The sequence below is a fragment of the Zonotrichia leucophrys genome, chromosome 5 (genome assembly GCF_028769735.1).
Source record: "Zonotrichia leucophrys gambelii isolate GWCS_2022_RI chromosome 5, RI_Zleu_2.0, whole genome shotgun sequence".
NCBI lineage: Eukaryota > Metazoa > Chordata > Aves > Passeriformes > Passerellidae > Zonotrichia > Zonotrichia leucophrys.
This window is the reverse complement of record NC_088175.1, coordinates 40478482-40505549: the sequence shown is the minus strand read 5'-3', so window position 1 is coordinate 40505549 and position 27068 is coordinate 40478482. Positions and strand designations below refer to the sequence as shown.

The 27068-nt window shown below is 39.0% G+C and overlaps 1 protein-coding gene across 4 annotated transcripts in view; it reads right to left on the bottom strand.

Annotated features, from left to right (window-relative positions):
• AP2A2 (adaptor related protein complex 2 subunit alpha 2) overlaps positions 1-27068 on the bottom strand; it is a 42238-nt gene that overhangs the window by 10110 nt on the left and 5060 nt on the right. For 2 of the 4 annotated variants that reach the window (XM_064714690.1, XM_064714692.1), the window contains exons 2-13: positions 18533-18601; positions 10858-11000; positions 10046-10239; positions 8032-8161; positions 6941-7042; positions 5488-5596; positions 4841-4991; positions 4263-4431; positions 3010-3147; positions 1582-1764; positions 1148-1245; positions 746-977 (exon numbers count right to left, since the gene is read on the bottom strand). In XM_064714690.1, the coding sequence (XP_064570760.1) occupies positions 746-977; positions 1148-1245; positions 1582-1764; positions 3010-3147; positions 4263-4431; positions 4841-4991; positions 5488-5596; positions 6941-7042; positions 8032-8161; positions 10046-10239; positions 10858-11000; positions 18533-18601 (1718 nt within the window). The remainder of the gene's footprint in view (positions 1-745; positions 978-1147; positions 1246-1581; positions 1765-3009; positions 3148-4262; positions 4432-4840; positions 4992-5487; positions 5597-6940; positions 7043-8031; positions 8162-10045; positions 10240-10857; positions 11001-18532; positions 18602-27068) is intronic. The other 2 variants (XM_064714691.1, XM_064714693.1) reach the window with 1 other exon arrangement.

Below are 27068 nucleotides of genomic sequence, written 5' to 3'. Positions count from 1 at the left end.
GAGAAAAAACCAAACAAGCTTCTGAGTCTTTGAAGAGATACACCCTTATAGACTGCATAAAGCAAAAGCAGAAGCAGTTACCCGCACAGAAAATTATTATGCAATTTACTGTAGTGAGAGATTGATCACTTTTTTGAAAGAAAAAATGCTTTAAAACTTTCTGAAGTCCTTCCAAAGCACTTGGTTAAGAAAACAGGAGCGTATCACTTCTCTGAAACAGTGATATTAAATTTAAAAAAAGAAAATTTAAATAATTAGATCATAGTAGACTTAAGGGTCCTTAAATCAAGTAGACCTAGACTTACACCACAGAGAATACTCAAGTTTCTACCCAGACCTAAGCACTTATTAGATGTCAAAACCAAATGTGCCATCCCCTGCTCAGACCTGAGAGCACCAGGCTAAATCACTGAACTTCAAGAGACAAAAAATTACACTTTTCCTGCCCACCATCAAGCTCTCAAAAGAAAGCCCCAGCCTTTTGATGAGGAGCCTCTATTGTGCCAGCTTTCCCTGGCTTCTCTGCTCCAGATTAACATGTCTTAATGGTCATATGTCCCACTACAGCAGTAACTACTTGGAATTTAGTTCTAAATTAAAGATGACTACAACAGAATTAAGAAGACTGAAAGAACCAGCATCCATATTGTAATCCTGAGATTTCTGAGCAATCAGGTAAGGTTTAGTTGAGTTTAACTTGCTGACAGAGTACTGCATAATAAAGAAAACAAACCTCTATACCTACCAATATATCAGTACTAGCAATAGTACTGAGTCTCAAATACTCAACAGCTCTCTGCTGCAGCTCAACATCAGCATTCTTTAGCTGACTGTCACTGCGCAGCACATCTTGAATTGTAGTTTTGATTTCTGGAAACAGGTTCACAAACTTGATGTAGGTAGACAGAAGCAGAGCTCGGGTAGGAACACTACACAGATGAAACTTGGAATGTAGCAAGTTGAACTGGATGAGAGGACTTAAAAGAAGGAAAAAAATTTGTTCAGTTTTTGTAGATATGATAATCCTTATTATTACATTATTAACAAGAGCTGAATGATTTTTAAACTAGTCTTCAGGAATGCTAGGAATTAAATTCTTTACAAAAAGCATTACTACTTCAATTCAGTATTTTAGAAGGTGTTTTACCTTGATCTTGGATCACCTGCTATCAGATTTCCAAATTCTCCCAAGATGTAGCCACCCACTTTTACAAGATTCTCATGGCATGCTGGAGCTTGAAGGGCCTGTAACACATTAGAAATCATTGATATGCAATGTACAAAAAGAACCATCTTTTCTGTCACTTCCATTCCCAGGTTTCTCATCTACTTTCCTGCAAGAGCAGACTGTGGATCTAGGCACTACAGAGTACTTATGAGAAAAACATCATGGGTGGTATGATTTCACAGAAGACATTCTAATGTGAGTATTACTTGATTTAGAGTATTCTTAGGATCATCTAGCAGTACTGTGGACTTTTGATAACAGACAGAGCTCCTTAAGTTTTCTCTGTTATGTCATGTGCTGCTTCCTTAATTCTCAGCTCATTTTGAAGGGGAATTGAAAACAGTTACTCTCACCTCAAACACAGTCTTTGCTGCATATCCTTGCACATCGTCCCTGTTGATGACAATCTGAATAACTCGGTACCACACTTCTTCACTGACATAGTCACCAGCAATGCGAATCAGATTCAGGATTGTATCCACATACCAGGTGTAATCCACTGCATACTTCTCAGCTAGAATTGCAACCTTCAGAACCTGAGCACACAAAACAGAACACAGAAAATTGACTAGCTCTTACTACGAGCTGTATACACCTGGTCATGCCCCACAATGGCCCAGGAGCCTCAGGTTTCAGATGCATGAGCTTGTTCACTTGTTCCCACAGCCAAGGTGAAAGGTGAACATTGAAATGCTGTGCCAGAATACAGCAGTTGCCAGGCACCTTTTGCTTTCCCTATAATGCATTCAAATATGTCGTATCTTTGTGACTTTCCAATTGTGTACCTAAGTGATCAAGAGCAATTTACAGAACATTTTTTTGTTTGCTATAAAAACACCATCTAAACTACCACTGAGAAAGGATCAAATAGGAAATTGGAAACCTCTCAAAAAAAGGCAAAAGCAAACTCAAGATAGCAGAGGCAAATAGAGTCACCAAAGCACAGCTGATTTTTTCAGGTGATACTCAGATTTCTGCATCCTGAAGCAACAATCAGCTCCAGGGGAGACTCCAAAACTTTTATTATCAGTTGCATTTACTACTCTTAAAAGAACAGATCAGTATAAGGGAACAGAGTGAAATTCTCACTATCTGCCAAGTCAAGGGACATTGCCAAGAGCAACCACCAGCACAAGAAGTAAATCAACAAACAGTATATTCCACATTCACTTCTCCAACCAAGGGACTTCAGCACCTAAGCTAAATAACTACTGTAAGTACAAGTTTTGTTTACCATCCTAAAAAGGTTGGAAATTGAGTATTTCAACTTTTATTCTACTGGTAAGAAGGGGATAAATATCAGGCCTCTTAGCTGATTAGAAGGTATTGGTTTTGGGAACCCTTAGACTGAACATTCTCAGAGCATACAAAGTTCTACCTACAAATAAGCATTCACCACTAACCTTTGAAGCTACTGGACAACTGGCTAGAGTAGGACCTAACACTCAGATGTAGAGAATGTGTTGGTGGCTCACATATAAAATTCATTTTGCTTTCTATATACACTGTCCTGAGACCAAGATCAGCTTTTAAAATTCTTAAGTTTCCAAGGTTCCTCCCTATCCCCTGGATTAGCTGAATCTAAATTATTTGCTTAGACTACAAAGTTAGGAGGATTTTTGTTTGTTTGTTTTAGTAGTTTTCTCTAGTGGTTTTTTTTTCAAGCCACTATGAAAAGTAATCTCTATCACAGACTATGCAGCATCCTAATCAATAAATGACACTTATGGTACCAAATCCAGCTACAAAACAAACACTTCAGAAAAACACCAATAGCTTACAATTTCTTCTCTAATGGAATAATCAGCAGTTTCCAGGTAATTGAGCATTTCAGCCACAATCTGCTGGGCATTGCTTCGGTCACACATTGCATACAGGAGATCCACAGCTCTTTGTCGTACACTCACATCTCTCTCAGTCTGCAAAAAGACACAGAGTCAAAGGTCAAGATGATTTCATCTTTGCTTGGAAAGTACATGCAACTTAAGAGATGCAATTTAGTATAATACAGAGTGAAATCTAAAACAAATGAATTTGCATAATTGTTCAGATGCAGAATGAATTCAGATATACCCTTTATATAAGCTGTGAGTTTTATTTCTCACTTTCAGTCACCTAGAAAAAGCTCAGTGGAGACTCAGACAGCTCCATGCTTTTGAATACTATCACAAAAATTCAAATCATCAAGTTTTGTTTCTGTAGCATACTTATTCACATCTGTGCAGGTGCTAAAAGAATGGAGGAGTTTGTATAGAACACTTCAGTATTACACAGAGTAGGGTGGGTGAATTTGTGATCCACTATGCACTGAGTAACTGGTACCAGTGGCCATAAATGCACCGATAACTGGCTGAAATTCTTAATTGTTACCTCAGGTTTAGTGTCAGGCATGCCTTGTAACAACTGAAGTCCAGCTAGAACAAATACATATTTTGAACTTAGACAAATGTATAAATATGCTACAGCACAAACTTGGAGGAAAATAAAACATTTAAATATCCAAGTAGGCAAGTAAATTTACATGCAAATCAGTCCTACTCTTTTGACTTCTGATTTGTCACATAAATGTGGCCTGGGATTGTGTCTTTCTGGTTTCTTTCTGGTCTTTACAATTCTAGTGCAAGCTGATCTGCTCTACCACTCCTCATAAGCTTTACAGCAAAGGAACAGCATAATCAAGATAGTAATCAAACTGTTTTCTCAGCATTCTCAATTTTGAAATTCCACATCTTTAAACAATTATTCCTCTTCAGCCTACACTTGAGCAGATACCAGTGTTAGAGGGGACACAGCTCCAGGTATCAGATTTACCAGCAGGGTGCAAAAATCAACAAAAGCTGATCATTGTGATTTCCAGCACAGCAAGATTTTGCTGGACTCAGGTAAACTGAGGTAGACTTCAAAGAATAACTCATTTGATTATCAAATATTATTAACTTAATTTGGGACAGGGAGCTTGGGACAGTGGGGGAGAGGGCACTGAGGGAAGGGAGAAGACAACACTCAAAACCAGACCACACACTTCAATATTTACCTTCAATGCATTGATAACTGTTTCTATGTGTGTTTTCACAGCCTCATGTGAGAATTCAGAGCTGGCAAGCGTGCACATGCTTTCCAGTGCTAGGTAACGCAAATTAGTTTCTCGGTGCTGCAAGAACTGACCTAGCTGGTTACAGGCACGGACTAGCAGGTTTGGCTCACTGCACAGAACAGGAGAGAAAGTGAAAGGGTTAAAAGCAACAGGTTTGAGAACACTCAATTCAGAATACTATTTCTGCAGTGGAGATTTCTTAAAATGCTTCAAAGTGTCTGCTAGAATGCTTTGCTAGTGAAATGCAAATTCAGATACTGTGAGCAAATAATCTCTGTTGGATTAGAGCAGTGGGGAATACAAAACATCAAATAAAGAAGCAGCAAAACCCAAAGCTACACAGCTCATTAACACTGCTCAGTTACATTGCTGTGGTTGTGTTCCAATCTAGCAAGCAACTTTGTGTTCTTTTCCCCTTCACTCCCTCCCCCATTAAAATCCGATTAACTGTTCAAGACATAGCCCCGTATTTTCACTTTAAAAGCCTCTCTGATAACAGAAGTGTTGTCCCAGCTCACCTGTCATGATGTATAATTAAGCTTATTGCCTCAAACAGGACAGCATTCTTTGCATTCGAGTGTTGAACCTTCTTTGACTTTGGTGGCTCCTGTGCTTTGTTGAGGATGGTTTCCAGGCATTCTGTCAGACGGCCACGTACCGCAGGGTCTTCTGGAGAACAATGAGCCGTTGGACAACTTCGCTGTGCTCTAAACCCTAAGCCCTACCTTAGCTTTTCCCCTGGCTCAATCCAAATTAACTAAATTATTCTGAGACATTAAAAACATTTAAACTCCCCAAGACACACATGGGAAAAGAATTCCAAGCCACAGTTCTATTTGGGTGAGAACAAAAGCCAAACAATCTGTACTACAACTACTTGGAGGCTTTAATATAGTTGATAGTATTAATGAATGTTTAAAATGGCAGCTGCCAGTGATCTGTAAGATACACACTGGTTAGACATTTTGTTAAAATTAAACACAACGTAACTCAAAAGGCCAAGTAGCTTAGAGCTACCAGAAACACTCAGGAGTACAAACTTCAGTATTTTTGCCTTAAGACAATGTGCTTGCACTCCAAGCTATGGTAACACTGCAGTGCAGTAGCTCTTTGGAGCCAGTGTACTGTGTAAGAGAGATGACCAGTGCTGTGATGTGTGCATTACCTGGAGGTGGATAGCACTGTAACAGCCTCAGAAGTTTCACAGATAGCCAGGGAGCAGGAACAAAGTAGTATGTGTAGTCCTGAAGGTCTGTTGATGCAGAAGTTACAATCTGTAAAACAAACAGCCAGCATGTCAGCTGCGGAAGTTAATTGATTCACAAGCTTCAAAAGGACTCAAAGAAGACTGTAGGTCACCTCTGACAGAAGCTTAAAAAACTGTGTCACTAGCAAGGTCTAGTTCAGTAGATTAATTAGGTGCAAGCTATCATACTATGTGTGCACCACAGTAAATGCTAGTAATGGAAATCCAGTTCTGTAGATACAGTAGTCTAGAAAGTCTCTTCTGAAAACCTACTTGCATTTTTAAAGAAAGAAGACAACCATCTTGTAACATCAAAATGTTTAACTAAAGTTTGACTTTCTCTGTTCTAGCAATTCACAGATTCAGCCAACAGCCTGGTGGCTGCTGACAGGTGAGCCTGCAATTCAAGTACAAGATGCTATGACAGTCTGACCTAAAGCAGAAGGATCAACTAACACCTTCAGCAGCATCCATACAGCAAAGCAAAAAAGAGATAGCATTCACAGAAGAGGTTTATATACCTAATGAAATGTGGTAAGGATTAGATTAGATTGCCCCTCTTTGTAGATTTATTTTACCCCTTTTATTCTAGGGTAACCATGAGTTTGGCACTAGCTTTGCTCAAAATAATTGTACCTAATTCTTACTGCTCTATTACAGAACAGCCTTTCACTTCCCTTAGCACTCCCTTGCTTTCAAGTATTAGAAAAAAATCCTCATATTTGAAAAGAAAGTAAACAAGTAATTTGGGTATAAGACTGCATAAAACTGGGTGTAAAACACATTTGTGAAGTAGTAGCCTCCCTAGTCTTGCACACCTTCCAAAAGGAGGGGGAAAACAAAATCAAACAGAACAGTGACATCAGTTTTCCAGCACAGAAATGTTAACTTACAGACATTTCTCCCCACTCCTCCCTGCTCCTGCTTAACTCCCTATATCATTTACAGAATATCAGATGCTTATTATTAAGTTAGCAGCAGCTCAAAAGAAGGAATAGAAAGGCAATTAGCCTTGTAAGAAGCTTAGATAAAGTTAAAGCTACAGTTTGTATTTTTGAAGGGTTAATGTGAAGTCTGTAGAATCAGTCTTTGATCCAACTATTTTTTGCTATTACAGCAACAAAGTGAGGAGCACAGCAGGGATTAAACCAAGAAAGTCTGGGCAAGCCAAACCAGCTTTCTGTCCTGGTAAGCAACAAGCATTTAGAGGTTACCTGAAGCACCCACATGAAGTGACACTGAATCATCTTCACATTTCATGGTACAGTAAACTAATCTGACCCTAGGAAGCTGAACAGGAAGCTAACCTGATCTAGAAAGCTGAGTGAATTAATCAACAGTGAAGTATTATCAGGGTCATCATTGGACTTACTCTGCTTAATCTAGACACTGCCAAGGAGACTGAAGTCTTAAACTCTTCTGGGTTCTTCTGTGCCAAAGTGGTGATCAGACTTGTAGCTGCAGTAACCACACCCTATGAAAAAAAACCAAAACAAAACACAAAAAAAACCCATGTTCAATTTTGGATCAGTTTATGACCCTGCCCATTAACATCTTTCAATTCAACTGGTTTTTAATACACAAAAAAGTTGTTTATCTGCATTACAAAGCCCTACATTAAAAAAACTCTTATTTGGCTAGCAGCTAGACTAATTACACACCTGCATAATCCAACAATTTTCAACAACATGATACTGCCATGCTTGCAGAGCATTTTATGCTATTTTTTGTGTTAGCTTTGTCTCATGTTTGGATAGTACATCTATAATAAGAGAGCTGTATTAAAATTAAGCCTGGACACAAATTGTCTTACTATACAAGAGAAGCATGAGCAGAAGAAATTCAATGCAGCAGATCATCCAGGACAGAATTCTTAAAACCCAACATGAGGAGAGGGCTTTGTATAACACAAGCACTGGATGTTACTACTGCAGATTAAAGCACTCATTACTGCTGAAGCACAGGTATTAATAGCCTTATTGCCATAAAGTAACAGGACTGAAGGAAAAACCAGGGTCACCTTTCTAAAGCAAGAGGGTTTTTTAAGCATCAAACTAAGAATGACATGGACATCATATGACAAGGAAGTCTAAGCAATGACCAATCAAGTCTTGAATCTTTAGTGCACATCTATTCTTAAAAGGCCTAGGGCAATTAATATTACACCTGTGCAATGTAACAGTGTAATAAGGCATAAGATTAATTAATTTACAGCCAGAGGAAAAGAACTTTAACATACTATTCTCATATCCACAGTGGAAAGGTAAACAAAGCTTTATTAAAAATTAATAAATACAGCAAATAAAAAAGGGCAACTCCTTCCATTTTCCTCCCAAAGCCTGAAGACAACAGCAAGCCACTTGCTCAAAAGACTCAAGAAGAAATAAATTGTGTATTTAACAGCAGAAGTCACACCATTCTCTTTACACACTAGGCCCAAGAAGCATAATGAGGCTGATTTACCAAGTGCTGGTCATTGAGGAGATGCACCACTCGAGATGTCCAGTCTCCCATGGGAACAAGGTCAGGAGAAGTTCTGTACAAACGCAGCAAGCATAAAGCAGCACTTTGCTTCACACTATCCATAGTGTCTCTGCAAGACATACATACTGATTTAAAATACAGTGGTTAGGGCACAGCAATACCTGCAGGACAGCTTTATGCCAGATCTCACACTGACTCAGCATCCCTGGCCAGGCTGCATCTTTTCAACAGAAGGTCACTGAAGTTTTCTTATGCTGAAGTATTTCTTCTTCTTAATTTTTCCAATAAGTTTACTTAGTCAAGTTTTCAACTATTATAGAGGCTACAAGACATATGTAATGATTCTTTACAAAGTGGAGTGACATTTCACATCTTTTATGAGAACTGAAAGTTCATCTCATCTGATCACAAGAACGAGCTTCTTCCAGGCTGACTGAAATCAGACAGTTCAGATATACTACCTTATGAATGTGACCAAAGCTGGATCTAATGATAGGTCCTGCATGTCAGCTAGAAATCATGAACTACTCAACAGCGTCAGCACCTACAGCTAGAATGTAAGGTGGCTGTCAACAAGCACACAACCCACAAACCTATTCACCTTGCCATCCCTGCTGCTGGCACAGAAATGGACTATTTTAAGAGTGGCAAGCAAGGAGCTATTCTAGTTCAGTGAACTTCTTTTCACAAAGTTGTTGATTAAGCATTTTGTGTGATGCACAGACAACAGCTACAAAATGTACAGAGCACTACCAGTAAGAGTTTTAAGAGGCAGCTTATAAAGTGCAATCTTGGTTAAATGTTCAGAACTTCATCCCAGCTATTCTTCATAAATTTATCAGTTTTCCATGAGATGAAGTTGTACCTCAGTTAAAAACCACACACCTATTCCTCCCCTGTCTCTAATTTCTATTTAAGCCAAGAGAGCTACATTGAATTGGCAAATGTAACTGACAATGCCCATTCTGCCCAGTCACTTAGACAGGACAGGCACAGAAACATGTTTCATATCTATTATCTTAGAAATGCAGAAGGAATGAGACCCTGAAGAGTGATCTCAGAAAACACAAACACAGCTCAAAGTTTAAACACTGACCTGAAGGTGCAGTGCTCTGTTTGCGATTAGTGACCCCAAACAATATTCTCAGAATTTTTTAAGGTTATCTTATTAAAACCCCATGACTCATCACTGCAGTATTGTCTCCACTATGCTACATGGAGAACAGCACCTAGCAATGGCAGTGGCCTGACATTTAGAATACAGTTCTTACATTAATATAAAAAGTGACATGTGGTGTAAGACTTGTTATAAAAAGATCCATGCATATTCTAAAATATTTTACATCCCTAGAATTTAAATGCACTGTTTGCACTTGGACATTTTAAGTTTCAAAATAAATTAGCCCTACAATCACAGGTTCAACTTTACATTGACTTAACTATAGTTTCAGACATTTGCCAGGTCTGTTTAGAAACTTTCAGCTATACCAAAGTAACAAAGTTGGTGGTGACTATTTGCCATTTACACAAATTGCTCTTTACATGGTTAGTAGAGGAAGTAAGAAAACTCACAAATCATTATTATCATGTTCCTTATGAGATCAGTACATTTACATAAGAACTTCAGTTTATAACAAGATTTGTAGTATAAACATCTATTTAGGTTCATTTATTTTTCATCAGGAGAGGTAAGGAAAGTAAAACATATGCATTTCAGGGGTATTCAATACCACAGATTTATCCAAAACAAAAACCAGATCAGAACAAGGCTGTAAAAGCCTATTCAAGATACCAGAACTCTTAATTTTCACTGCAGTCTTACACTCCTACAAGCAGCTCCACATGCAGGCAAGCGAAAGCGCCTGCAGGTATTTGAACTGTCATTATCACTGCAAGCCCAGGGCTGTAGAGCCCAAGCTTAAGGTGCTGCAACGGAACCAAACTGCTGAAAAGTTTATAGATGTTGTATTTGAAAGAGGCATGTCACACCTACCCAGCCACGAGAATTTTGGGAATTTCTCCAGCAAACGCTTCGGCCATCTCCCGGCTGCCCACGTTGGCAATGCAGTGCAGGGCAAGGCCCATGAAGGTGGGGTTGCGGCTGGCCAGGTCGTTCTTGATGGCGTTGTTTATCAGGCGGATGAGCTCGCTGTTGGAGTTCACCAGCACGGAGATGAACAGATAGCCCTGTGAGTCACAACATGGAAAATCTATTTGAGCTGGCTTCATTTATTGTGGCATTAACAGGAAATATGATTTCTTTGACACATACACTTCTCTCCACTTCCATATGGGCAGAAATGGGCATTTAGAGTGAAGGCTAGAAAGATTAAGTGAATTAAACAAAACTGAGTAAGTTCACTGTTACCCTAATTATCTGGCTTTTAAGTGTTTTCTCAGCCTATTCTGGCATATACTCAAAAGATCATTTTAGATGGATGGGGACCAATCAAGATTTTGGCTTATTATTCAAATACTAATAAGTTACATGCACCTGATAAACACAGCCTTACCTAGGGAGATGGAAAGAGACATTTGGAAAATTAAAAGGTTACTTACCTTTTAATGCAAAACTCAAGGCAGTTTCTTAATAAGAGTAATAATTTTATGCAGAATGCACATTTTTTGCAACTAGTTCAAGACTCCCCGTGTACAAAGGTGTTTAGATTTCAGAATCATTCCTAGAGCCAAAATAAGGCTTTAAGCCAGGGCAGGGGGAATGAAGCAAAATTCTTTATAGACTCCATAGCTGAGGTAGGATATCAGACAGACCAGTTTATCTTTTTTAGAGTTCAAGTTACTCACAATTTGTTTCTCTGTATATCTATTGGAACTGAGCAGGTTTACAGCTTCCATGTGACCAAAGTCAATGTCATGCCCCAGCAGAAAGATGAAGAGCAGTTTGCAGACATATTTTTTCTTACTGTAACCATCCAGAGCCTTGTCACCTGAAAAGCAAGGAAACAAACAATTAAGTCTATGTTGAGCTTTTACCTTGGTTACTTAGTGATAATTCCATCTATCATTATCTATATCCTAAAGGATGGTGATGAAAGGATGGTAAGGAAAAAATGCTGTCATCTAGTCCTTGAATTATCCTGCAGTGTCCTTAGAGTATGTTCTTACTAAGAGGCAGCACATCCATGCTCGCTCCATTTTGATTTTCCCGCTTCGGTTAAGAACATTTCTGTTTTCCATACATGTTCTCCTCTTAAACCAATTATCAAACCTTTATCTCAGTAAAAGTGTTAATGTACTCTTCCAAGTTCACCACTGTAGAGAACTCACTAGCAACAAAAAAACCCCAGCAAGTTGTTTTACAAAGATCATGTGACAATGGTCTATTCCAAAGACTGGAAGAAACACATGAAATGAGAGTATCATGAGAATTTTAAAGCTTTTTTAAAATGAGAGTTTTCACAAGCGTTCCAGTTTCAGAAGAAAAATGCACTCTAAATAGGTCTGGCCATATGTTGCAGTACTGCTGATTTTAGAAGCTAGCAGAAGCAACATGGAGCAGTGCAGCTTCCAGTTCATCAGGAGACCACTGCTTTTCCTGAAGGGAAGAGCTACCTATGAACTTAACACTTTCTGTGTTACATTCCCTCCCTACCTCAAATCAGGAAATAAAGGGGTATCCAGTAAATCATGCAAGACTGACTGCTGGGCAGCAAAACTTTGATATATACTGCTGCCAAACAGACTATATAAGCTCCTTCACCTCAGCATTCTGGGCCTGGAATAACTGATCTGTCACATCAAATGTGTATTTCTTGGTGACAGGCAAGCTCAGCCAGGAACAGCACTGCATACACTAAAGCTTCAATAAGATATCCCTTACTCACTACTAATAAAAGCTCTAAGCTGCCTTTTGATTTTATATTTAGCTGTCTATTACACAAATCTGAAGTTAAAAAAGAATCTTAATAGTACAGAAGTTGCTCCTTCTTCCTTCTCATGAACTGACACAGAGGCATATTAAATTTGCCAGGCCACATGAATCTACAGCTCCCCTGGATTAGACACCACATCCACACACTGAATACATACCAAGGAAACTTTACCACTACCAAACTTACAGCTAGTGAAGGAATGAAGACTACCATCTCTGTGTGAAGACATGTAACAGTGAACCAACAGAAAGCACACTGGCCCACTGAAGTACACAATGCTAAAAAGTTATGTTTACAGGCTGCATTTTGGGGGTTGCTTTCTATTTTGACCCTAAAAAATTCTTCTATTTAATCTTATTTCAACTGAGATCAATTTAAGCAAACACTGCTATTTTAATGCAGACAATGATACCCTTCTAATTTGGGTTTTTAGGCACCCATTGATTTTTTTAAACCGGCACAGACACTGCATCAGTTGCCAACAAAAAGCTCCATCTTAAAGCTATTTTTATGTTGTGCAAAGAGGAGTCATCTTCAGGGCCACACTGCAGAAGCCAATATATGTCATATTTTACTTCAATACAGGAGGCAGCACCACTGAAGATATCCATAGCAGTGAAATTCTGCTGTACTGGATCCTGTGAGCATCCTCTGACAACAGCCAGCTCTGCAGAAAGCTCTCTACAGACATGTTTTCTTCAAGCCACTTTTACAGTTTGCTGCCATAAGGCTCTTTTCCTGCTGAGTCAGCAAACAAATGTAGGGAATTTTGTTCTCCTAGACATTGGAATTAATGTCAGAGTAATTTCAATGTCTAGGAGAGTGAAACATTCAGTGGGAAATATATTTTTCCCCTTCTTTGGAAGCAATATGGCCAGAAGAAAGAGAAGAAACTCAACCATGTCTGCTTATCTGCTGTGACCTCCAAACTATGGTGTAAGCAACAATGGAGTATTCTGCACAAATACTTCCTGTTGTACTATTTTCTCAATGAAATGGCACTCAAGAGCAGAACCTTCTTCCTATCCCACCATGGCAGAGAAATGCAGATCAAAGATACCTTTCCTTAGGAGAAGTAAGGGAAAAAAATCCCAAAAACAAAATACAGAAAAGGCAGTGACAGCTTTAGTTTTCTAGTATTTTTTCAGCTGCTTAAGAAGAGTTTCTCAAAACTTAAGATTTGATTTTAACTGGTCATCTACATGAGATCCAAAAGGAAAAGAAATCGGCGAACAAACCAGGAGGTCTTTACAAAAACCACTCTACCTCCTGACAAGCCAGCTATTCTAGGGGACGGGTGACAGGAACAGGTGATGCTCCTTGCCATTAGCAGATACTATTGTGACTCACAGAAGGGGGCACTAAATAAGCTGAATCCATTTTAGTCAGTCTAACTCTAGTGGCCATCCTCTACATAACTGAGGACTTACTATAGTTACTGGATAGCATTAATAGCATGAGTTGCTTCTCTGAGATTCAGATACACCAAAAGACATCAAAGTAGCTTTCATATGAATGTCACCACAAGTGCAGACACCCCAACCAATCCCCAAGACCGAATTCCCAGCAGGCCAAGAGGCTGAACTGCAGCTGTCTGTTAGTGTACCATCCATCAGCAATATAAAATGGTTACAAGTATTAAATCTAATCTCATACATTCTCAAATGACTGGTGGTGACTTTGTGATACCAGAAAGGAAAGGGGAGTACAGAATGCTGCAATCCAATTGCTTAACGAAGAACATAAGGGGTGAAAATATGTATACTATGAACCACATCAACTTTCACAACAAACTATTTGTCAGAGTTCAGCAATTCCTTTTTTAGGTTTAGGACCCAGCTATTTAAAATATTACATCCTTCCAAGATCCCAGTATTTTAAGAGCCCAGATTAGCAAGGTCCTTGGATCTCAGGGTATTTGAAGAATTTTTGATAGAAACTACGCCATGGAATCAAGCACGAAACATATCACCATCCTACTAACAAGCAGCTTCCTTCCCCACTGTGTGGTATCAAAGAAAAATATTGAGAAATCAGTACCTGAAACACCTTTTCCAAAGACAGAAAAAATGCTACACTGCTTGCTTTCAAAAGCTCCAGTTCCTTGTATACAGACGTGAAGGCAATGTGAGAGTTCTCAGGCAGGTTTATAAACTAGGCCAAATTAGAGTTCTACAGCTCTTATTCAAACTCTTATTAGTTCCCAGTAATAACAGAATATCAGGGGTTTTAAAAATTTTTATTATTTAATTACCTGAGCCATTTGAAAAAAGAGCACTTCAGTCAAAGATCTCACAGTAGTTGTCTAAATCCCGTTGTCTTTTGAAAAAGTCTGTGATTGATTCTTATTGAAATTTTTACTATTCCACTCCCTTCCATGTTGCATTTATGGAGAGTTCTAAAGGTTCTATTTTAAACATTACAAACAAGTCCCATTGCTTAAGTATGTGCCAAAATAGTACAGCTTCCCCCAGTCCCAAGCAAACATCCGAACGAGAGCAGAAGGAAATGTCACATGTTCTCTTATCTTTATTGCAATACACAATCATTTCTTTTAACTCAGCTCATTTTCAAATGCTTTTGGGAACATTTGCAAGTGCTGCAAATCAAGTCAGCAGAAACAGGAAGGATTCACAATACATGTCAGCAGGTTTTCAGCACAGTGGGCATTTCAAAGGCTACTTGCCTTTCCTGAAAAATTTATTAGTTATTTGGCTAAGAAAGAAATTATTAACAGCTGATTAACAATGAGTACTACTAAGAAATAATTACTATTTCCAAATTTCTGTGTATCAACTCCCTAGCATTTGAAGACGTTTTGGTTTTCCTTGCTCATACATAACTACCACAGAGCCCTCTGAAAAGAAATAAGGCAAGAAAGTATTTTAAGACCGTTTGGTTCTCAGGCAGCAGCTTCCAGCTCTAGACTGGAACATAAGTTAAAGAACAGCACCTGGTTTCCAATCTAACTCAGTGTACTTAAAAGCCAGTGTGCTGCACTGTTCTGAGCCTGCTACCAGCAAGAGGGGTCAGGAAAACAGTTTAGTCCTTGAGATGTTCACTAGGGGTAGATAAGGAAGCCTGACAAGTCTAATCTCACTAGCTTTCACATGGCCTTAAAATCTTAGCTTTTAAAACCACGATAATGGCTTTTGCAAAACAGAATGGACAACACTGTTTCTTTGCTTCCTTCCTACACTGACCTCTGTTCATGAAGTTGGCAGCAATCCAGGGATATACTGTATCAGAAGGCCACTACTAGCTTAGAGGCTAAGAGAACTGAATTTGATTTTTATGAATGTAGCGACACTTTGAGACAATACACCCCTGTATTTCTGTAGGGGTGACAGTCCAAGCCCTCTACATCAAATGCTGAATAACTGTGCCAAACAATCCATACAAATCCATAAACTAGTATTTATTTACCATACTACTAGCACCAGAAAAAAGATCAGCCCTCTAACTGATACTTGTCATATTTGAAGCCTGATTTTACTTCCAACAATTCAGTTTGTCACTGAAGACACTTTATGATTTTACTGTGTGATTGCCTTCACACGTGATCAAAGACAGTATGACTAAGCAGGCCCATCTTAAATATAAAGCCTATGCTTTCTCAGCCTGCCAGGAAAGCAATTTACTGAGCTCACAGTTACACAGCTTCAGTTTAAAACAGATATTTAGAGCCTTAACTTCCTCCAAAGGGTTAACATGTATTTTGGGAAAATAGAGATAATTTGCTCGAATAACCAAGTCAGCAAAAGGAAAAAAAAAAAAAAGGAAAAAACCAACAATAAACAAGTCACATTGGGGTACTTTTGCATGAGTCGAAAAGAAGATACACAAGCATGTCTGAAATCTAGCAGCCACTCTTGTAACACAAACCCTACTAAGCAATCAGAACAAAACTAAATTCTAATGCAGGAAAAAAAGAACAAGTCTGAATCAGGCAGAGAACAAAGTTCCTCTGACCGCAGAAACAGCTTACAGATTTGTGGGCAGCTTCATTAATACATAAATTCTGCTTTGAGAAAGCAAAGTGACACAACAATTTAATAAACTGGCTATTTTTTCACTCTTAAAGCAGTTACTGCTCTAATGCTGAGACTTCCAGTTTGGTTCAAGCATGGGAGCAAAACCAGCTTACAGGCTGAATGTGCAAAACAGAAGGAATAGCATCTCAGCACACTCTATCCTACAGCTTCTCTGTTATCACACTGGTGTAGCTTCTCTCTAGTACATTCTTCTTATCTCAGTTAATGCAGAAGCATTTAAAGCAACTGTCAAGGACACAGCGACCTCAGCAATGGAGCTTCCTCATGCTTAGACAAGAGACAGAGTAACCTTAAGTACAGAGATTCTAAATTTCTGCTGAGCTCAGTGCACAAAAGCTGGATCAGAACCCAAAGCCATAGCACAAATTCCATCAGTTGAAGGAAAGTATTGCTTGTGCAGAGATGTGAAACCTTATCCCAACTTGTTCAATACAAGGGTACTTTCAACACTGAGTTACCCAAACATAAGGCAGGTATCAGGCCTGACAGTTACCTGCATGCTAAAGCAAAAGTAGAAATATTGAGGCTTTGTCTGCAACAGTGTAAGAATACACCTTGCATGTTACATGGGATCAGCATCCAGGTAATGCAACAGTGTGTGCTGAAGGCCCAGAGGCAGACCAGACTCCTACACTAGTGTCACACCAGAACTCCTCTGTCAAAAGGTCTTGTTTCTTGGAACCTTTCCCTGATTACAACCATGGAACCAGTCCAAAAGCTGCATCTTTGGCCAGGAAGGACCAGTAACTCAGGGCACCAGCATTCACCACAGTTATTTAACAAGGGACATCATCTTAAGTTTACAATTACACATTTGTCTTAATCCAAACTATTTAAAAACGTTTTCAGGTCAGAGCTGCATCAAAAGAAACTAGGCTAAACTGAGTAATCGCCACTTAAACCAAGAATAAAATGCATATGAAGGTCTCTTAATTTTCATATAACCCTTCTGCAAGGAAGAACCACACAGCATGAAGTCCATGTGGGACTCTTGCAGCAGAAAGATAACACAGCTATCAGCTCCTCACTCTCTCACAGCCTCAAGCAGTTACACAACAAGTTGTCTAAACACAACTTTTTCCAAATTGTGACATACATGTTTTTGCTCAGGCTTCATGAAGTTAGTGTCTTCAGGTAATTAAAATTTTCCACTCAAAATCCATACAGATTTAGTAATAAACCATAATGAGGATCAGCTGCAAGAAGGTTTAGCCATCTTCCACTCAAGCTACTGAATGAGCATATACTGGCCTTTATTCAAAACTATTTAAATAGTGCTTAAAGGATGTTATTTAAGGTATGCAGGCTAAAGCTATGACACTACTTTGCTGAAAGCACCTTTATTCTCTGATCACTGCCTGATTTATGGTTCTACATAGCCAGAGATTCCTATGATAATTTCTCCCCTGATCATGAGTAAGCAGAGAAGAATTAAGTGTTCATGTACTTTTACCTATTTTTCTAAGAAAAAAAATGTAAACAAAGAGGCATGTGACGGCTTTTAATTTTGAATAATTTCTTGAGTGTCTTGCATTGTGGTTAACTCTTCCCTTCTAAGCTGTTGATGACACTCAGGTTTCTAAAGGTCTTCATACACCTTTAAGAGACATACTACTTAAAATATAGCCACAGATCATACAAAGTTCAGGAAAAGTTATTTGTTAATATATCAAGTATTCAAAACAGATATGCTACTCTAAGCCAGGATAGCCAATTCATTTGTGGTAAATGAATTACTACAAATCCAGCAGATTCTGAAGGCACATATATGATCTCCATATTGCAATACCTTATCTAACTACACACACTGCCCCAGAACTATTTAAACAAAAGTTGCCACAGCCACAACTGTTATAATTCTATTTAAAAACATCCCAACTATCCCTCAGAATCTTTAAACTTTGAAACCACATACACAACTTGAATACAGCTAACAGCATGAGTTTTATTTTGTGCTGTTTAAAAGTTAATTGCTGCCTCTTGAAATTAGTTACTGCATATCCTTTGTTTCATATGAATACTTTGTACTGCTGTTGCTTGTGGTTAAGATGTATAGCTTCAGCAACTACACATTACAATTTAATTCTGCTAGAAGTCAGCCTAACCCATTACTTCATAAAGGGCTCAGGGCTGAAGAGGGAGGAAGGAAGGGAAGTTTAAACACATGCTGTTTTACTGGAAATAATAATGTCCACCCATTTTACTCCAAACTATTCACAGCCTTGCAGCTTTCTGGAAACAAACAAGCTGAGTAGTCAAGTGGTTAGGAGGGCAAGTACTAGAAATAGTTTGTGACCAGTAGCCCAATTCCCTGACAGAGGAAGGAGTTTGCTTCTGTTATGGCCAAAAATCACAGGACTGTCAGAAGGTTCTAGAGTTAAGAAAACATTTCCAACAGTAATTCTAACAGACTGCTTCAGCATTTTGCTTGAGTCAGCAGTTGACAAAAGATGTCCAAGCATGTAAAAGCAAAACCCCATAAAAGAAAGTCTTACAGAAATATATATAGTATAGTATGATCAAGCCACTTACCTTTAAATTTTGACCGAATATTTGCTAGTTCTTTATTTATCCTCTTTATTTCTGCCTCTTTACTTTTGCCTGAAATGAAAAGAACACGTATCAGGACACAATGTTTTGGACATCCCTCTGCCACCCGAAGCATCTTTTCACCCAAACAGAAACATTCACTTGTGAACACAAACAACAGGAGGAGTTATAACTCTCCATTTCCATCACTGGAACCAAATACAAACAGAGGTAACTTAAGCATCACTTTGTACAGGAATTTGAGAAGTTCTAAGGACCTCCCAGTTTCAAGAAGCTTTGCACACTTTAGACAGTGTCACTTGCATATAACCTGAGATACCACTGCTACTGACTTTCACAAATGCTCCAGTTTTTCTATTCCTGAAACTGCCCAGAGAAGAGTGAATTTTACCTCCTATGTGATTACTAAGTTGACAGTGCTTTGAAGAAGCGAGTCTCCTAAGCACAATCCTATAAACAAGCAGGTCAGATTATTTCTCACCTTAAGGACAAGCCAATTTATTATTTCTCTGTTGAACAGTCACCCAGTTCAACAGCTTTAGAAACATTCTTAACAGACTGAAGAGGAAACGCAGTAAACTCACAAGGAGTCCAAAGGCTCAAGACCTCACACAGTTAGGATACAAGTTCAGACTTTCAATGTACCTCATGAAAGTCATTTGAAAACCAGAAATATTTAAAATTCTCATTTTATTAGATGACTTATGCTTCTCAGCACCATTAGTATTTCACATTAATTTTTGATTTCAATAATAGATATTGGGATTTCTAGTACCAATTCAAGTTACATAGAGAAACAGCTGCAGTTTAAATTGTGATAATGCAAACTTACTCAAGTAATATTTGCATTGTCCAAACCAAAACAGCTTATTACTCTTTGGCATTTTAGTTTTTGGTGACTAAGATTGTACAGACATCTGAGTCCACTGTCTCCTACATGAGTAGAAGCACAGAAGGGTAAACCAGCCAGCTGAGGCATTGTGATCAGCTGCCTGCCATTTGAGGGAAGCAAGTGAAGTACACTTTGGCAATGCAGATCTGGCCATTTAGTTCTGTAGTTAATTCAACCTGTACCTATTCAAAATTTCAACAAGTCTAAAACTTTTGTCCATTTCCCAAAAGTTTCAGGCAGTTTCAAGTGTGCCAAACATCAACTAGCAGCAGAAAATGACAGCTTCCTTCCCTCTTCATCACATATATTTGCTACAAGGTTATGAGTAAAAGTGTCCTAGCCCTGATTCAAATTGGTCCAACCTTATGAGTCGTGGGGATCACATGCCCTGTGTTCACACCACACTCCTCCCCACACCACTGGGATCACAGCTACAGCTGTGAATGTGCAAGTAGGGGATGTGAGGAGGCTTGTGAAGAGCAGATCATGACCAGGATTCCAAAGCACCTCCAATCTCACCCCTTTCTTCAACAGAAACACCTCACAGTTTTAAATATTCCCCTACATTTGCATGTGTCATCCTAGGATTGTTAATCCTCCCTTTACTATTCCTTTGGAGAATTTACAGCAGGCCCTATAAAAGGTGACTAAGTAACTCAAGGAAACACAAGTGCCTTAGGATAGTTTAAGAGCAAAGTATAAAGGAATCCCTTGTCAAGTACAAATGAATCTAGATTTTGCAATTTCTTGACTTAGACTCAAGAAAAATAAACTGAAGTTAGGACTTCTGAAACCAACTCTTGCATAAGATGCAGAAAACAGGTTTGTATTCATCTGCCTCTAACAACAGCCACAAGAGAACAGACACAGAGCAGCCACAGCACACTGTACAAACAGAAATGTTAAGCCCACTACAGAAGCAACTACTTCAGTTTGCATTGTCCTTTTAACAAAACACCTACAGATCCCACAAATTCACTTCAAATGCATTTTTCCATTCTACTACAGTGTTTTGTAAAGGCTGCTGCTCAAAAGATTTAAGGGCAGGGTGCCTTGGCAGGCACTCCACAGGACAAAAAACAACCTACAATTTCAGAGCTCAATCATTTACAATTCCTGTTCCGAAACAAACTGTAGTTGCTATCTGTATGCACCCTGATTTCCAGATAAAACAGAAGATCATGTCCACAGTTTTAATTTGACCTAGAAATTCCAATTAACTTCTAGAATGACAAAGATAGAGAACACAGTACAGTTCCCTCCATTTATAAAGATGCAACTGCTGGAATCACAAAGTCTAACCAGTTTTCACTAATATATTATGCAACACGAGTTTAGTTCTAATTTAACTTGCCAATCTAAAGAAAGCTGGTTTTAAAGCAGTAACAGTATTTATTGTATAAATGAGCAGCAAGTCGTACAATCTAAGACCTGAAGTGTCTTCCTTTATAGATTTCAGATTTGTCTTAATTGGATTATTTGTCCTGAGCACACAGCAGAGATACTCAAATGTTTGCTTCCAGGGCACTTGCCAGCATTAGGAGTTCATTACTACACTGAAGCAAATCTTTGCTCTGCAGTCCCACCCTCTGAGAACAGGGGCCACAGTAACATACCCCAAAAGGGTGCAAATGTTTATGTAAATAAACAACACTCCAATTTTCAATTTTGTAAGGTATTTCTTTTTAAAGATTTTAGAACACTTCCCTATTTTCAGCCATACATTTGCTTCTGATGAAAAATTTAATCTCCTAAAGCTATTAGTATATTTTCCCTCTTACCATGGGAAGAACACATCTCATTAAGGCATAACCACAGAGTCTGGAGATTTTGTACTTAATTTACATTAACTGGGCAGAGAATATAGAGCTCAGTCCGGGACATTGCTAACCTGAGTTTTTAAATTTAGAAACTAGGTCTTTACTCTGTATCTTTAACCTATGTTTGTAAGGAAAGTGAACTGCAATATTTACTTTGAATTATTAGCAATTGCTTCTCTAACCTCAGCAACTGCGGTAATAATCACAATTTTAAAATGTTAAAAATACGGTGAGGAAAGGGAAACATATCAGCTAGCTTTTCTTACCCCAAGATGAAATCAAGGCCATCTTTTACTTTTTTAAAACCACCAAAACCTTCTGGCAAACCTTTCAAGCAGCATTATTTACCTGCTACACTCACAGATTATCAGTTACTGCTAGGAATTGGGTTCTTTGTGTCCTAAGCAAGCAACAGAGCATTAAGCAAAGCCTGACTAAAATACTTCAGGAATTTGTGAAGTCAGCACCTTTCGTAGAAATAGTCTGCAGGCTCAGCAACACAAACATGGAAATCCCACCCCCATGCACACAGCTGTAGCAGTGAGATGACAGGAACACCCAGACTCATATCTGAAGGCTTATCATATCACTTAGCATATGAACAAAAGTCTTTTTCAAATAATTTCTTCAGGCTGTTCTATTTTGAAGGCAGTATATGATCTCATCCAGACTATGACCAAACATAAACAGCATAGTAGTTAGCAGGTGATAAAAAGTTTAACTCATATATTGGAGTTCACGTTGAACAATTAAGTTTTCATCTTATTACTAATTAAAGTCTACACAAGCCTGAAATTGTAGTTTTAAAGAACAGCACTAGCACACCAAGTGTTAAATGTCACTGAGGGCAATCACACAATGCTGAGGACAAATGACAAGTTAAAACCAGGCTGAAGTATCTAACCCCAAATTTCCTCAACTCCGGCTGTTTATATTGTATGGTAACCTCATTCAAACACAATTAACTGCTTCTATTAGAGGATGACAAAGCAAAACAAAACCTCACAGTGGAAGGCAGCTTCCATTATAAAGGACAAAAGAAAATAGAAGTATCATAAAACAAGAACAAATTTCTAGCTTTATTTACTTTAACTACTGATCTTCTGTCCTACTAAGTGTGTTCGATTAACTGAATTTTTCATCACATTACTCTGACTTGCCAGCACTCACTGAATAATTTCTATATGCATCTTTTATTTTTACTATCACTAGAAACACTCAAGTAGTCCTTAGGACAGTAAAAACAAGATGATGATAGCTGAAGAAGTGCTATGCTACAGGAATAAAGGCTTACATTTCAGAGCTAACAAAGGAAATTGCTCTGCCACACTTTCAGGCTATTACCCAGCCCCAGTCTCATGAAATTATCAGAGCTGTACACTAACAAAATGTTCTGTAAGCACACATTCAGCTGGGAGAGGCTTTAATAAAGGCCATGTCATGTATACAGACTGCTGGGTAGGACAGTAGTTAAGCCAGAGCACAAGAAGATTATGTTCCATATGAGTTCAGGCCGTATCCTTCTCACTTTCACTTATTCAGACTTTTACCATTTTAACAGACTACCATTAAATATCTGCAAGTCAGTAAGCTTTGGTTGCTGTTTTGCATCACAGACATGTAATGTTTGTAGCCTTACAGCCCCACTGCACAAGTGCTGCTCATCATCTCCAAGATGGGCACTGAGCACACAGGTACCCAGCCACCACAGTCCAAGTGCTTATGGGTGATTACTTCATATCTGGCAGTTTGTCAGGCTTCAGACTCCATCATGCTGCCTACTGCCTTCATCAGAGAAGGTAAATTTAGTCTGCAGAGCAGTATTATCTTTAATTACCATCTTGTTTAACAAAGATAGAGTAGGGAACATCGTAAGTCACGCAGCCCATCAAAGAATCAACTACTATTCTTGTATTTCCCAGTAATCCAGGCTACAGTCAACACTTCAGTACTGCACAAATACACCTCCATTCCTCTGTTCAGAGCTATGCATTACAACCTAAAGAATGAGAAAACAGAGGTTACAGAAAAGGAATTTGTTGAGTCCATTCATTTGAAAAAAACCTGACATATCTTAACAGTAGCCTGGCAGCAGGGCTGCAAGGTTAAGGAAGTGCTTCAAGGTTAGAATTAGTGGGCAGCTTTGGCTCACTCAGACACTGACCTGCTCCATCAGGATTAACTTGCTGCTACACTAACTGCAGACTGCTAAGGGTAAGTTTGAGGCATACAACCCACCTGTGCTAACCAGAACTGCTACTAGTTCTTAACTTTCATACAGACCACTTGATATACTTCTGACCAAGCCTATACATTTATTTCCCAAAGGAAGAAACATTTTTTCTATAAGCAGCTACACAAATACTGAGCAGTGTTGACTTCTGCAGGCAAGGCCTTGAAACACAGGCACACTGTCAACATCTGAAGCAACAAATAAATAAATCACTTCACAAAACTTTAGTTGTTCCCAGTATTCATCTGGCTCCAATCTGCTTTAGGCCAGCAGTCAGTGTAATTAAGCCCAGCCAATAACTTGTTTTGAATTTACATACAGGTGAGAACTGATACACTCTTGGCCTTACCTGCCCTATGGCCATCTGACAATTTATGATTACAGATACACAACTATAGGTCAGCTGGCATGAACTATAAAGCAGAGGATAGAGCTCTTTTTGCACACAGAAAAAGCCTGCCATGGTTCTGTCATGCTTCTTGAAGGCCAGTAGTAGTGTAAGTGACTTTGTGGCACTATCATAGGTCTAATATAACATGAACTCTGTTCACATTCAATTATCAAACAGGCCTTGAAGAGAGGACAAGTCTACTTCTCTGTTTAAGAGAGAGAATACAAATACTACCAAGGTTAAGAGCGGAACTTCTCTGAATTCCTTAATGGCTAGGAAAACTTACTTAGGAACAACACTTAAGTTCTCACACAAATGATAAATTCTCAATTTCAAAGGTGATGTTAAACATCTTCCCTCAGAGCTGTGAGTCAGTGTTTTCTAAACATAAGAATGTTTCTGGTTATGTTTTCCTTAGCCTCTACATCTGGAGCATCTAAGCTGATGGGCCACTTTGGTGGGAGACAGCACTGCCAAACTGCTACCCAGCTTCCCTTGAACAAACATTGATAGTTTGAGAGTCAGTTGGATGCAAGGCTGTGCTTCTTAAGAGACAGCTACAGACAGTTCCTAAAAACTGCTTTCAACCTGGCACACACATTCCTGCCACTACCTTGTATTGCTGCAGGTCAGTTTGGGAGCCTAACAACCAAAAAAGCAAGATGGCAAAGTCTAGGCTAAGGCTGCATCATGCCAGCTTTACCACAAGTGACAGTGACAGCAGAAGACATGACCAGGTATAGAATAAGTTCACCCATTCACTCTCTAAACACACTTCAGTTGGCATAAAGCAATCAAATGACCCACTTGCCTTTTCTACTGCTAAAACAGCCTGCAAGCATGATGCAAAGTCTACACTGCATTCTTGAACCCTGCTGTCAGGGAACAGAGAAAGAAACGGGTTGAAAGACAGGGAAAACAAATAATAGTGTCTCCACTGTAAAAATGGTAGAGATAGAGGAAAATATGCATGTAAAGGTAATCAGTGTCTCCATTTTTGCCTCTGTGAGAGAGCTTTTTTACTTGCTCGTATCAGTAAATTAAACCATTACTTTTACCTGCCAGCAGGACAGATACTCCTATTACAGCTCTAGAGGATAGATTAGCCATTTGCTATGCAGATCATGATCTTCATGAAGTAAACCACCAAATCCATCCTCTAGCTCTCCCTAATCTCTCAGCTGGCTCTTCAGCACAGCAGGGAAGAGGGCAAAAGAAAGGCAGACAGGTTGCACAGCAATACATTAGAGTGGTCTGCTTGCCCATCCTCACATTGTCTACATAAATTCCTTCATTTGGTTAAACTCTCTAGGTTACTACAATAGAGGTGCAAGCTCCACCTCCATCTGAGTCTGAAGGAGCTTGTTGGTGCAATTGTTTACAAACTCACTGCACAACTAATCCAGAGAGACTACAATAAAATACTGGACACCTTAAAAAAAAGTTAGTATAGCTTCACTTTTGTTCACAAATGAACCTGTTCAAGTCTGCAGAACAAGAAGCTTTTTGTTTACTGACGCGCTAACATCCTGTTACGAACAGAAACAGGAGTGAGGAGTGCATGCTGTCCTTCCACAAGATCTGTTTGATCAGAAGAAAAGAAGTGCCTGCCATGCTGAAGATCACAAATGGCACAAAGGCAGTTTAGGAGCGTTGTGTCTTGGGACATTCCGCTGTGATTAGATATCGAAAGACAGGGACCAGTGACCTCCTGATATTTTAGAACTTTATGTAGAGGACATTTCTAATATTCTGCACCGTAAGGGAACTACTAGCCACAGAACTGACTTCTTCCTCCACTGTGGCACTAGGGATTTGCCATTCTCAGGAAACAGAAGGGAGTCACAGGCTTTACTGTAATCCACTAATCCATTAACTCCTTGTCCTCACAAGAGAAGAGAAATAAGAGCACAAAAGCAGCTTTTCAATCCAGATGTAATAAACTGCAACAATTTAATACAAGTTTAATGATTTTGGATGCTTACCATGGCTTTTTTTTCCCTAACTAAGCACCACAAGTTATGAGAAAATGAGAAGTAACCAAGTAACAGGGTCTAGCTTAAGACCAGAGCTTTCCCTAGAATAACAAAGTGTATTGGAAGTTCATATCCAAGTGACTTTGTGACATACAGAACATCTATCTGTCAGCTCAGGTGGCAAAACAACGTTGACTCCTCTCAAAAGAGAAGCTTTAGGCCAAGAAGATATGCAAACAGTAAGTGCAGGGTCAGGCTTGTACAAAAGGATTTCTTCCTCCTTCCTTGACTGAGCAGCATCCAAGCAGTCATTTCCTTGACCAGTCTTTTCACAGCATAGCTACACTCCCTTCAACAAGATAAGGCAGTATCAGCACTGATTTACTACAAGTCACTGTGGACTCTCTTCTACCTCCTTAGTTCATGTTCAAAACGAAGAACATTGTGAGGCCAACCCTAGTTTAGCTATCGCTTCTAAACTACTGCTTCAGGGACCCTAAAATACTTTTGAGCTCATTAACTAATGCAGATATGTAATAATCTCTGCAATAGTCCTTAGCTTCCTCTTATCAGTCCTGATGGGCAGTCTTTATACAAAGGATTTCAAATTAAGCAATCCAGGGTACCTAATAGAGAGGTTGGATGTCACATGATAGATTCTAACTCTTTACTATCTCTCCTCCATTACTCTCCTCTAAGCCAAACATGCACAAATTAAACAAATACTAAAAAAAACCACTAACAAAAAAATCCCAGCCTCTCAGAGCTCTTTGAAATGACCAGGAGCAAGCCAAGACAGAGAAGCCATGGGAAGAACATCAGTTTTGCTTTAGAGATCCCCCTCAGACTAATCTCATGCTAATTGTGTTTTCCTTAAAGCACTCTCCTGCAAATAGTAGCAAGTGATGCAAGACTTAGTGCTTATTATAGCACATCCTTAGGGCTGTTTGTTCAGGCCAGAAACCAACCATATTAGATGCACTGCCACAGCCTTGAAGAAGCGACAGGAGAACAAACCAAGATGCTTTGCCTCCAATTTCTTCAAAAGGTAAGTAATCTAAGAATACATGTAAAAAAAAGTCTCTGACTGTCTAGAGAAGTGTTTCAAGTCCTGCTTTAACACTACATGCAATGCAAACAAGAACCCACACCTCAGAGGAGCAATGCAGTAGCTTTAGCCTATACAGTGACAGCTTATTACTGACA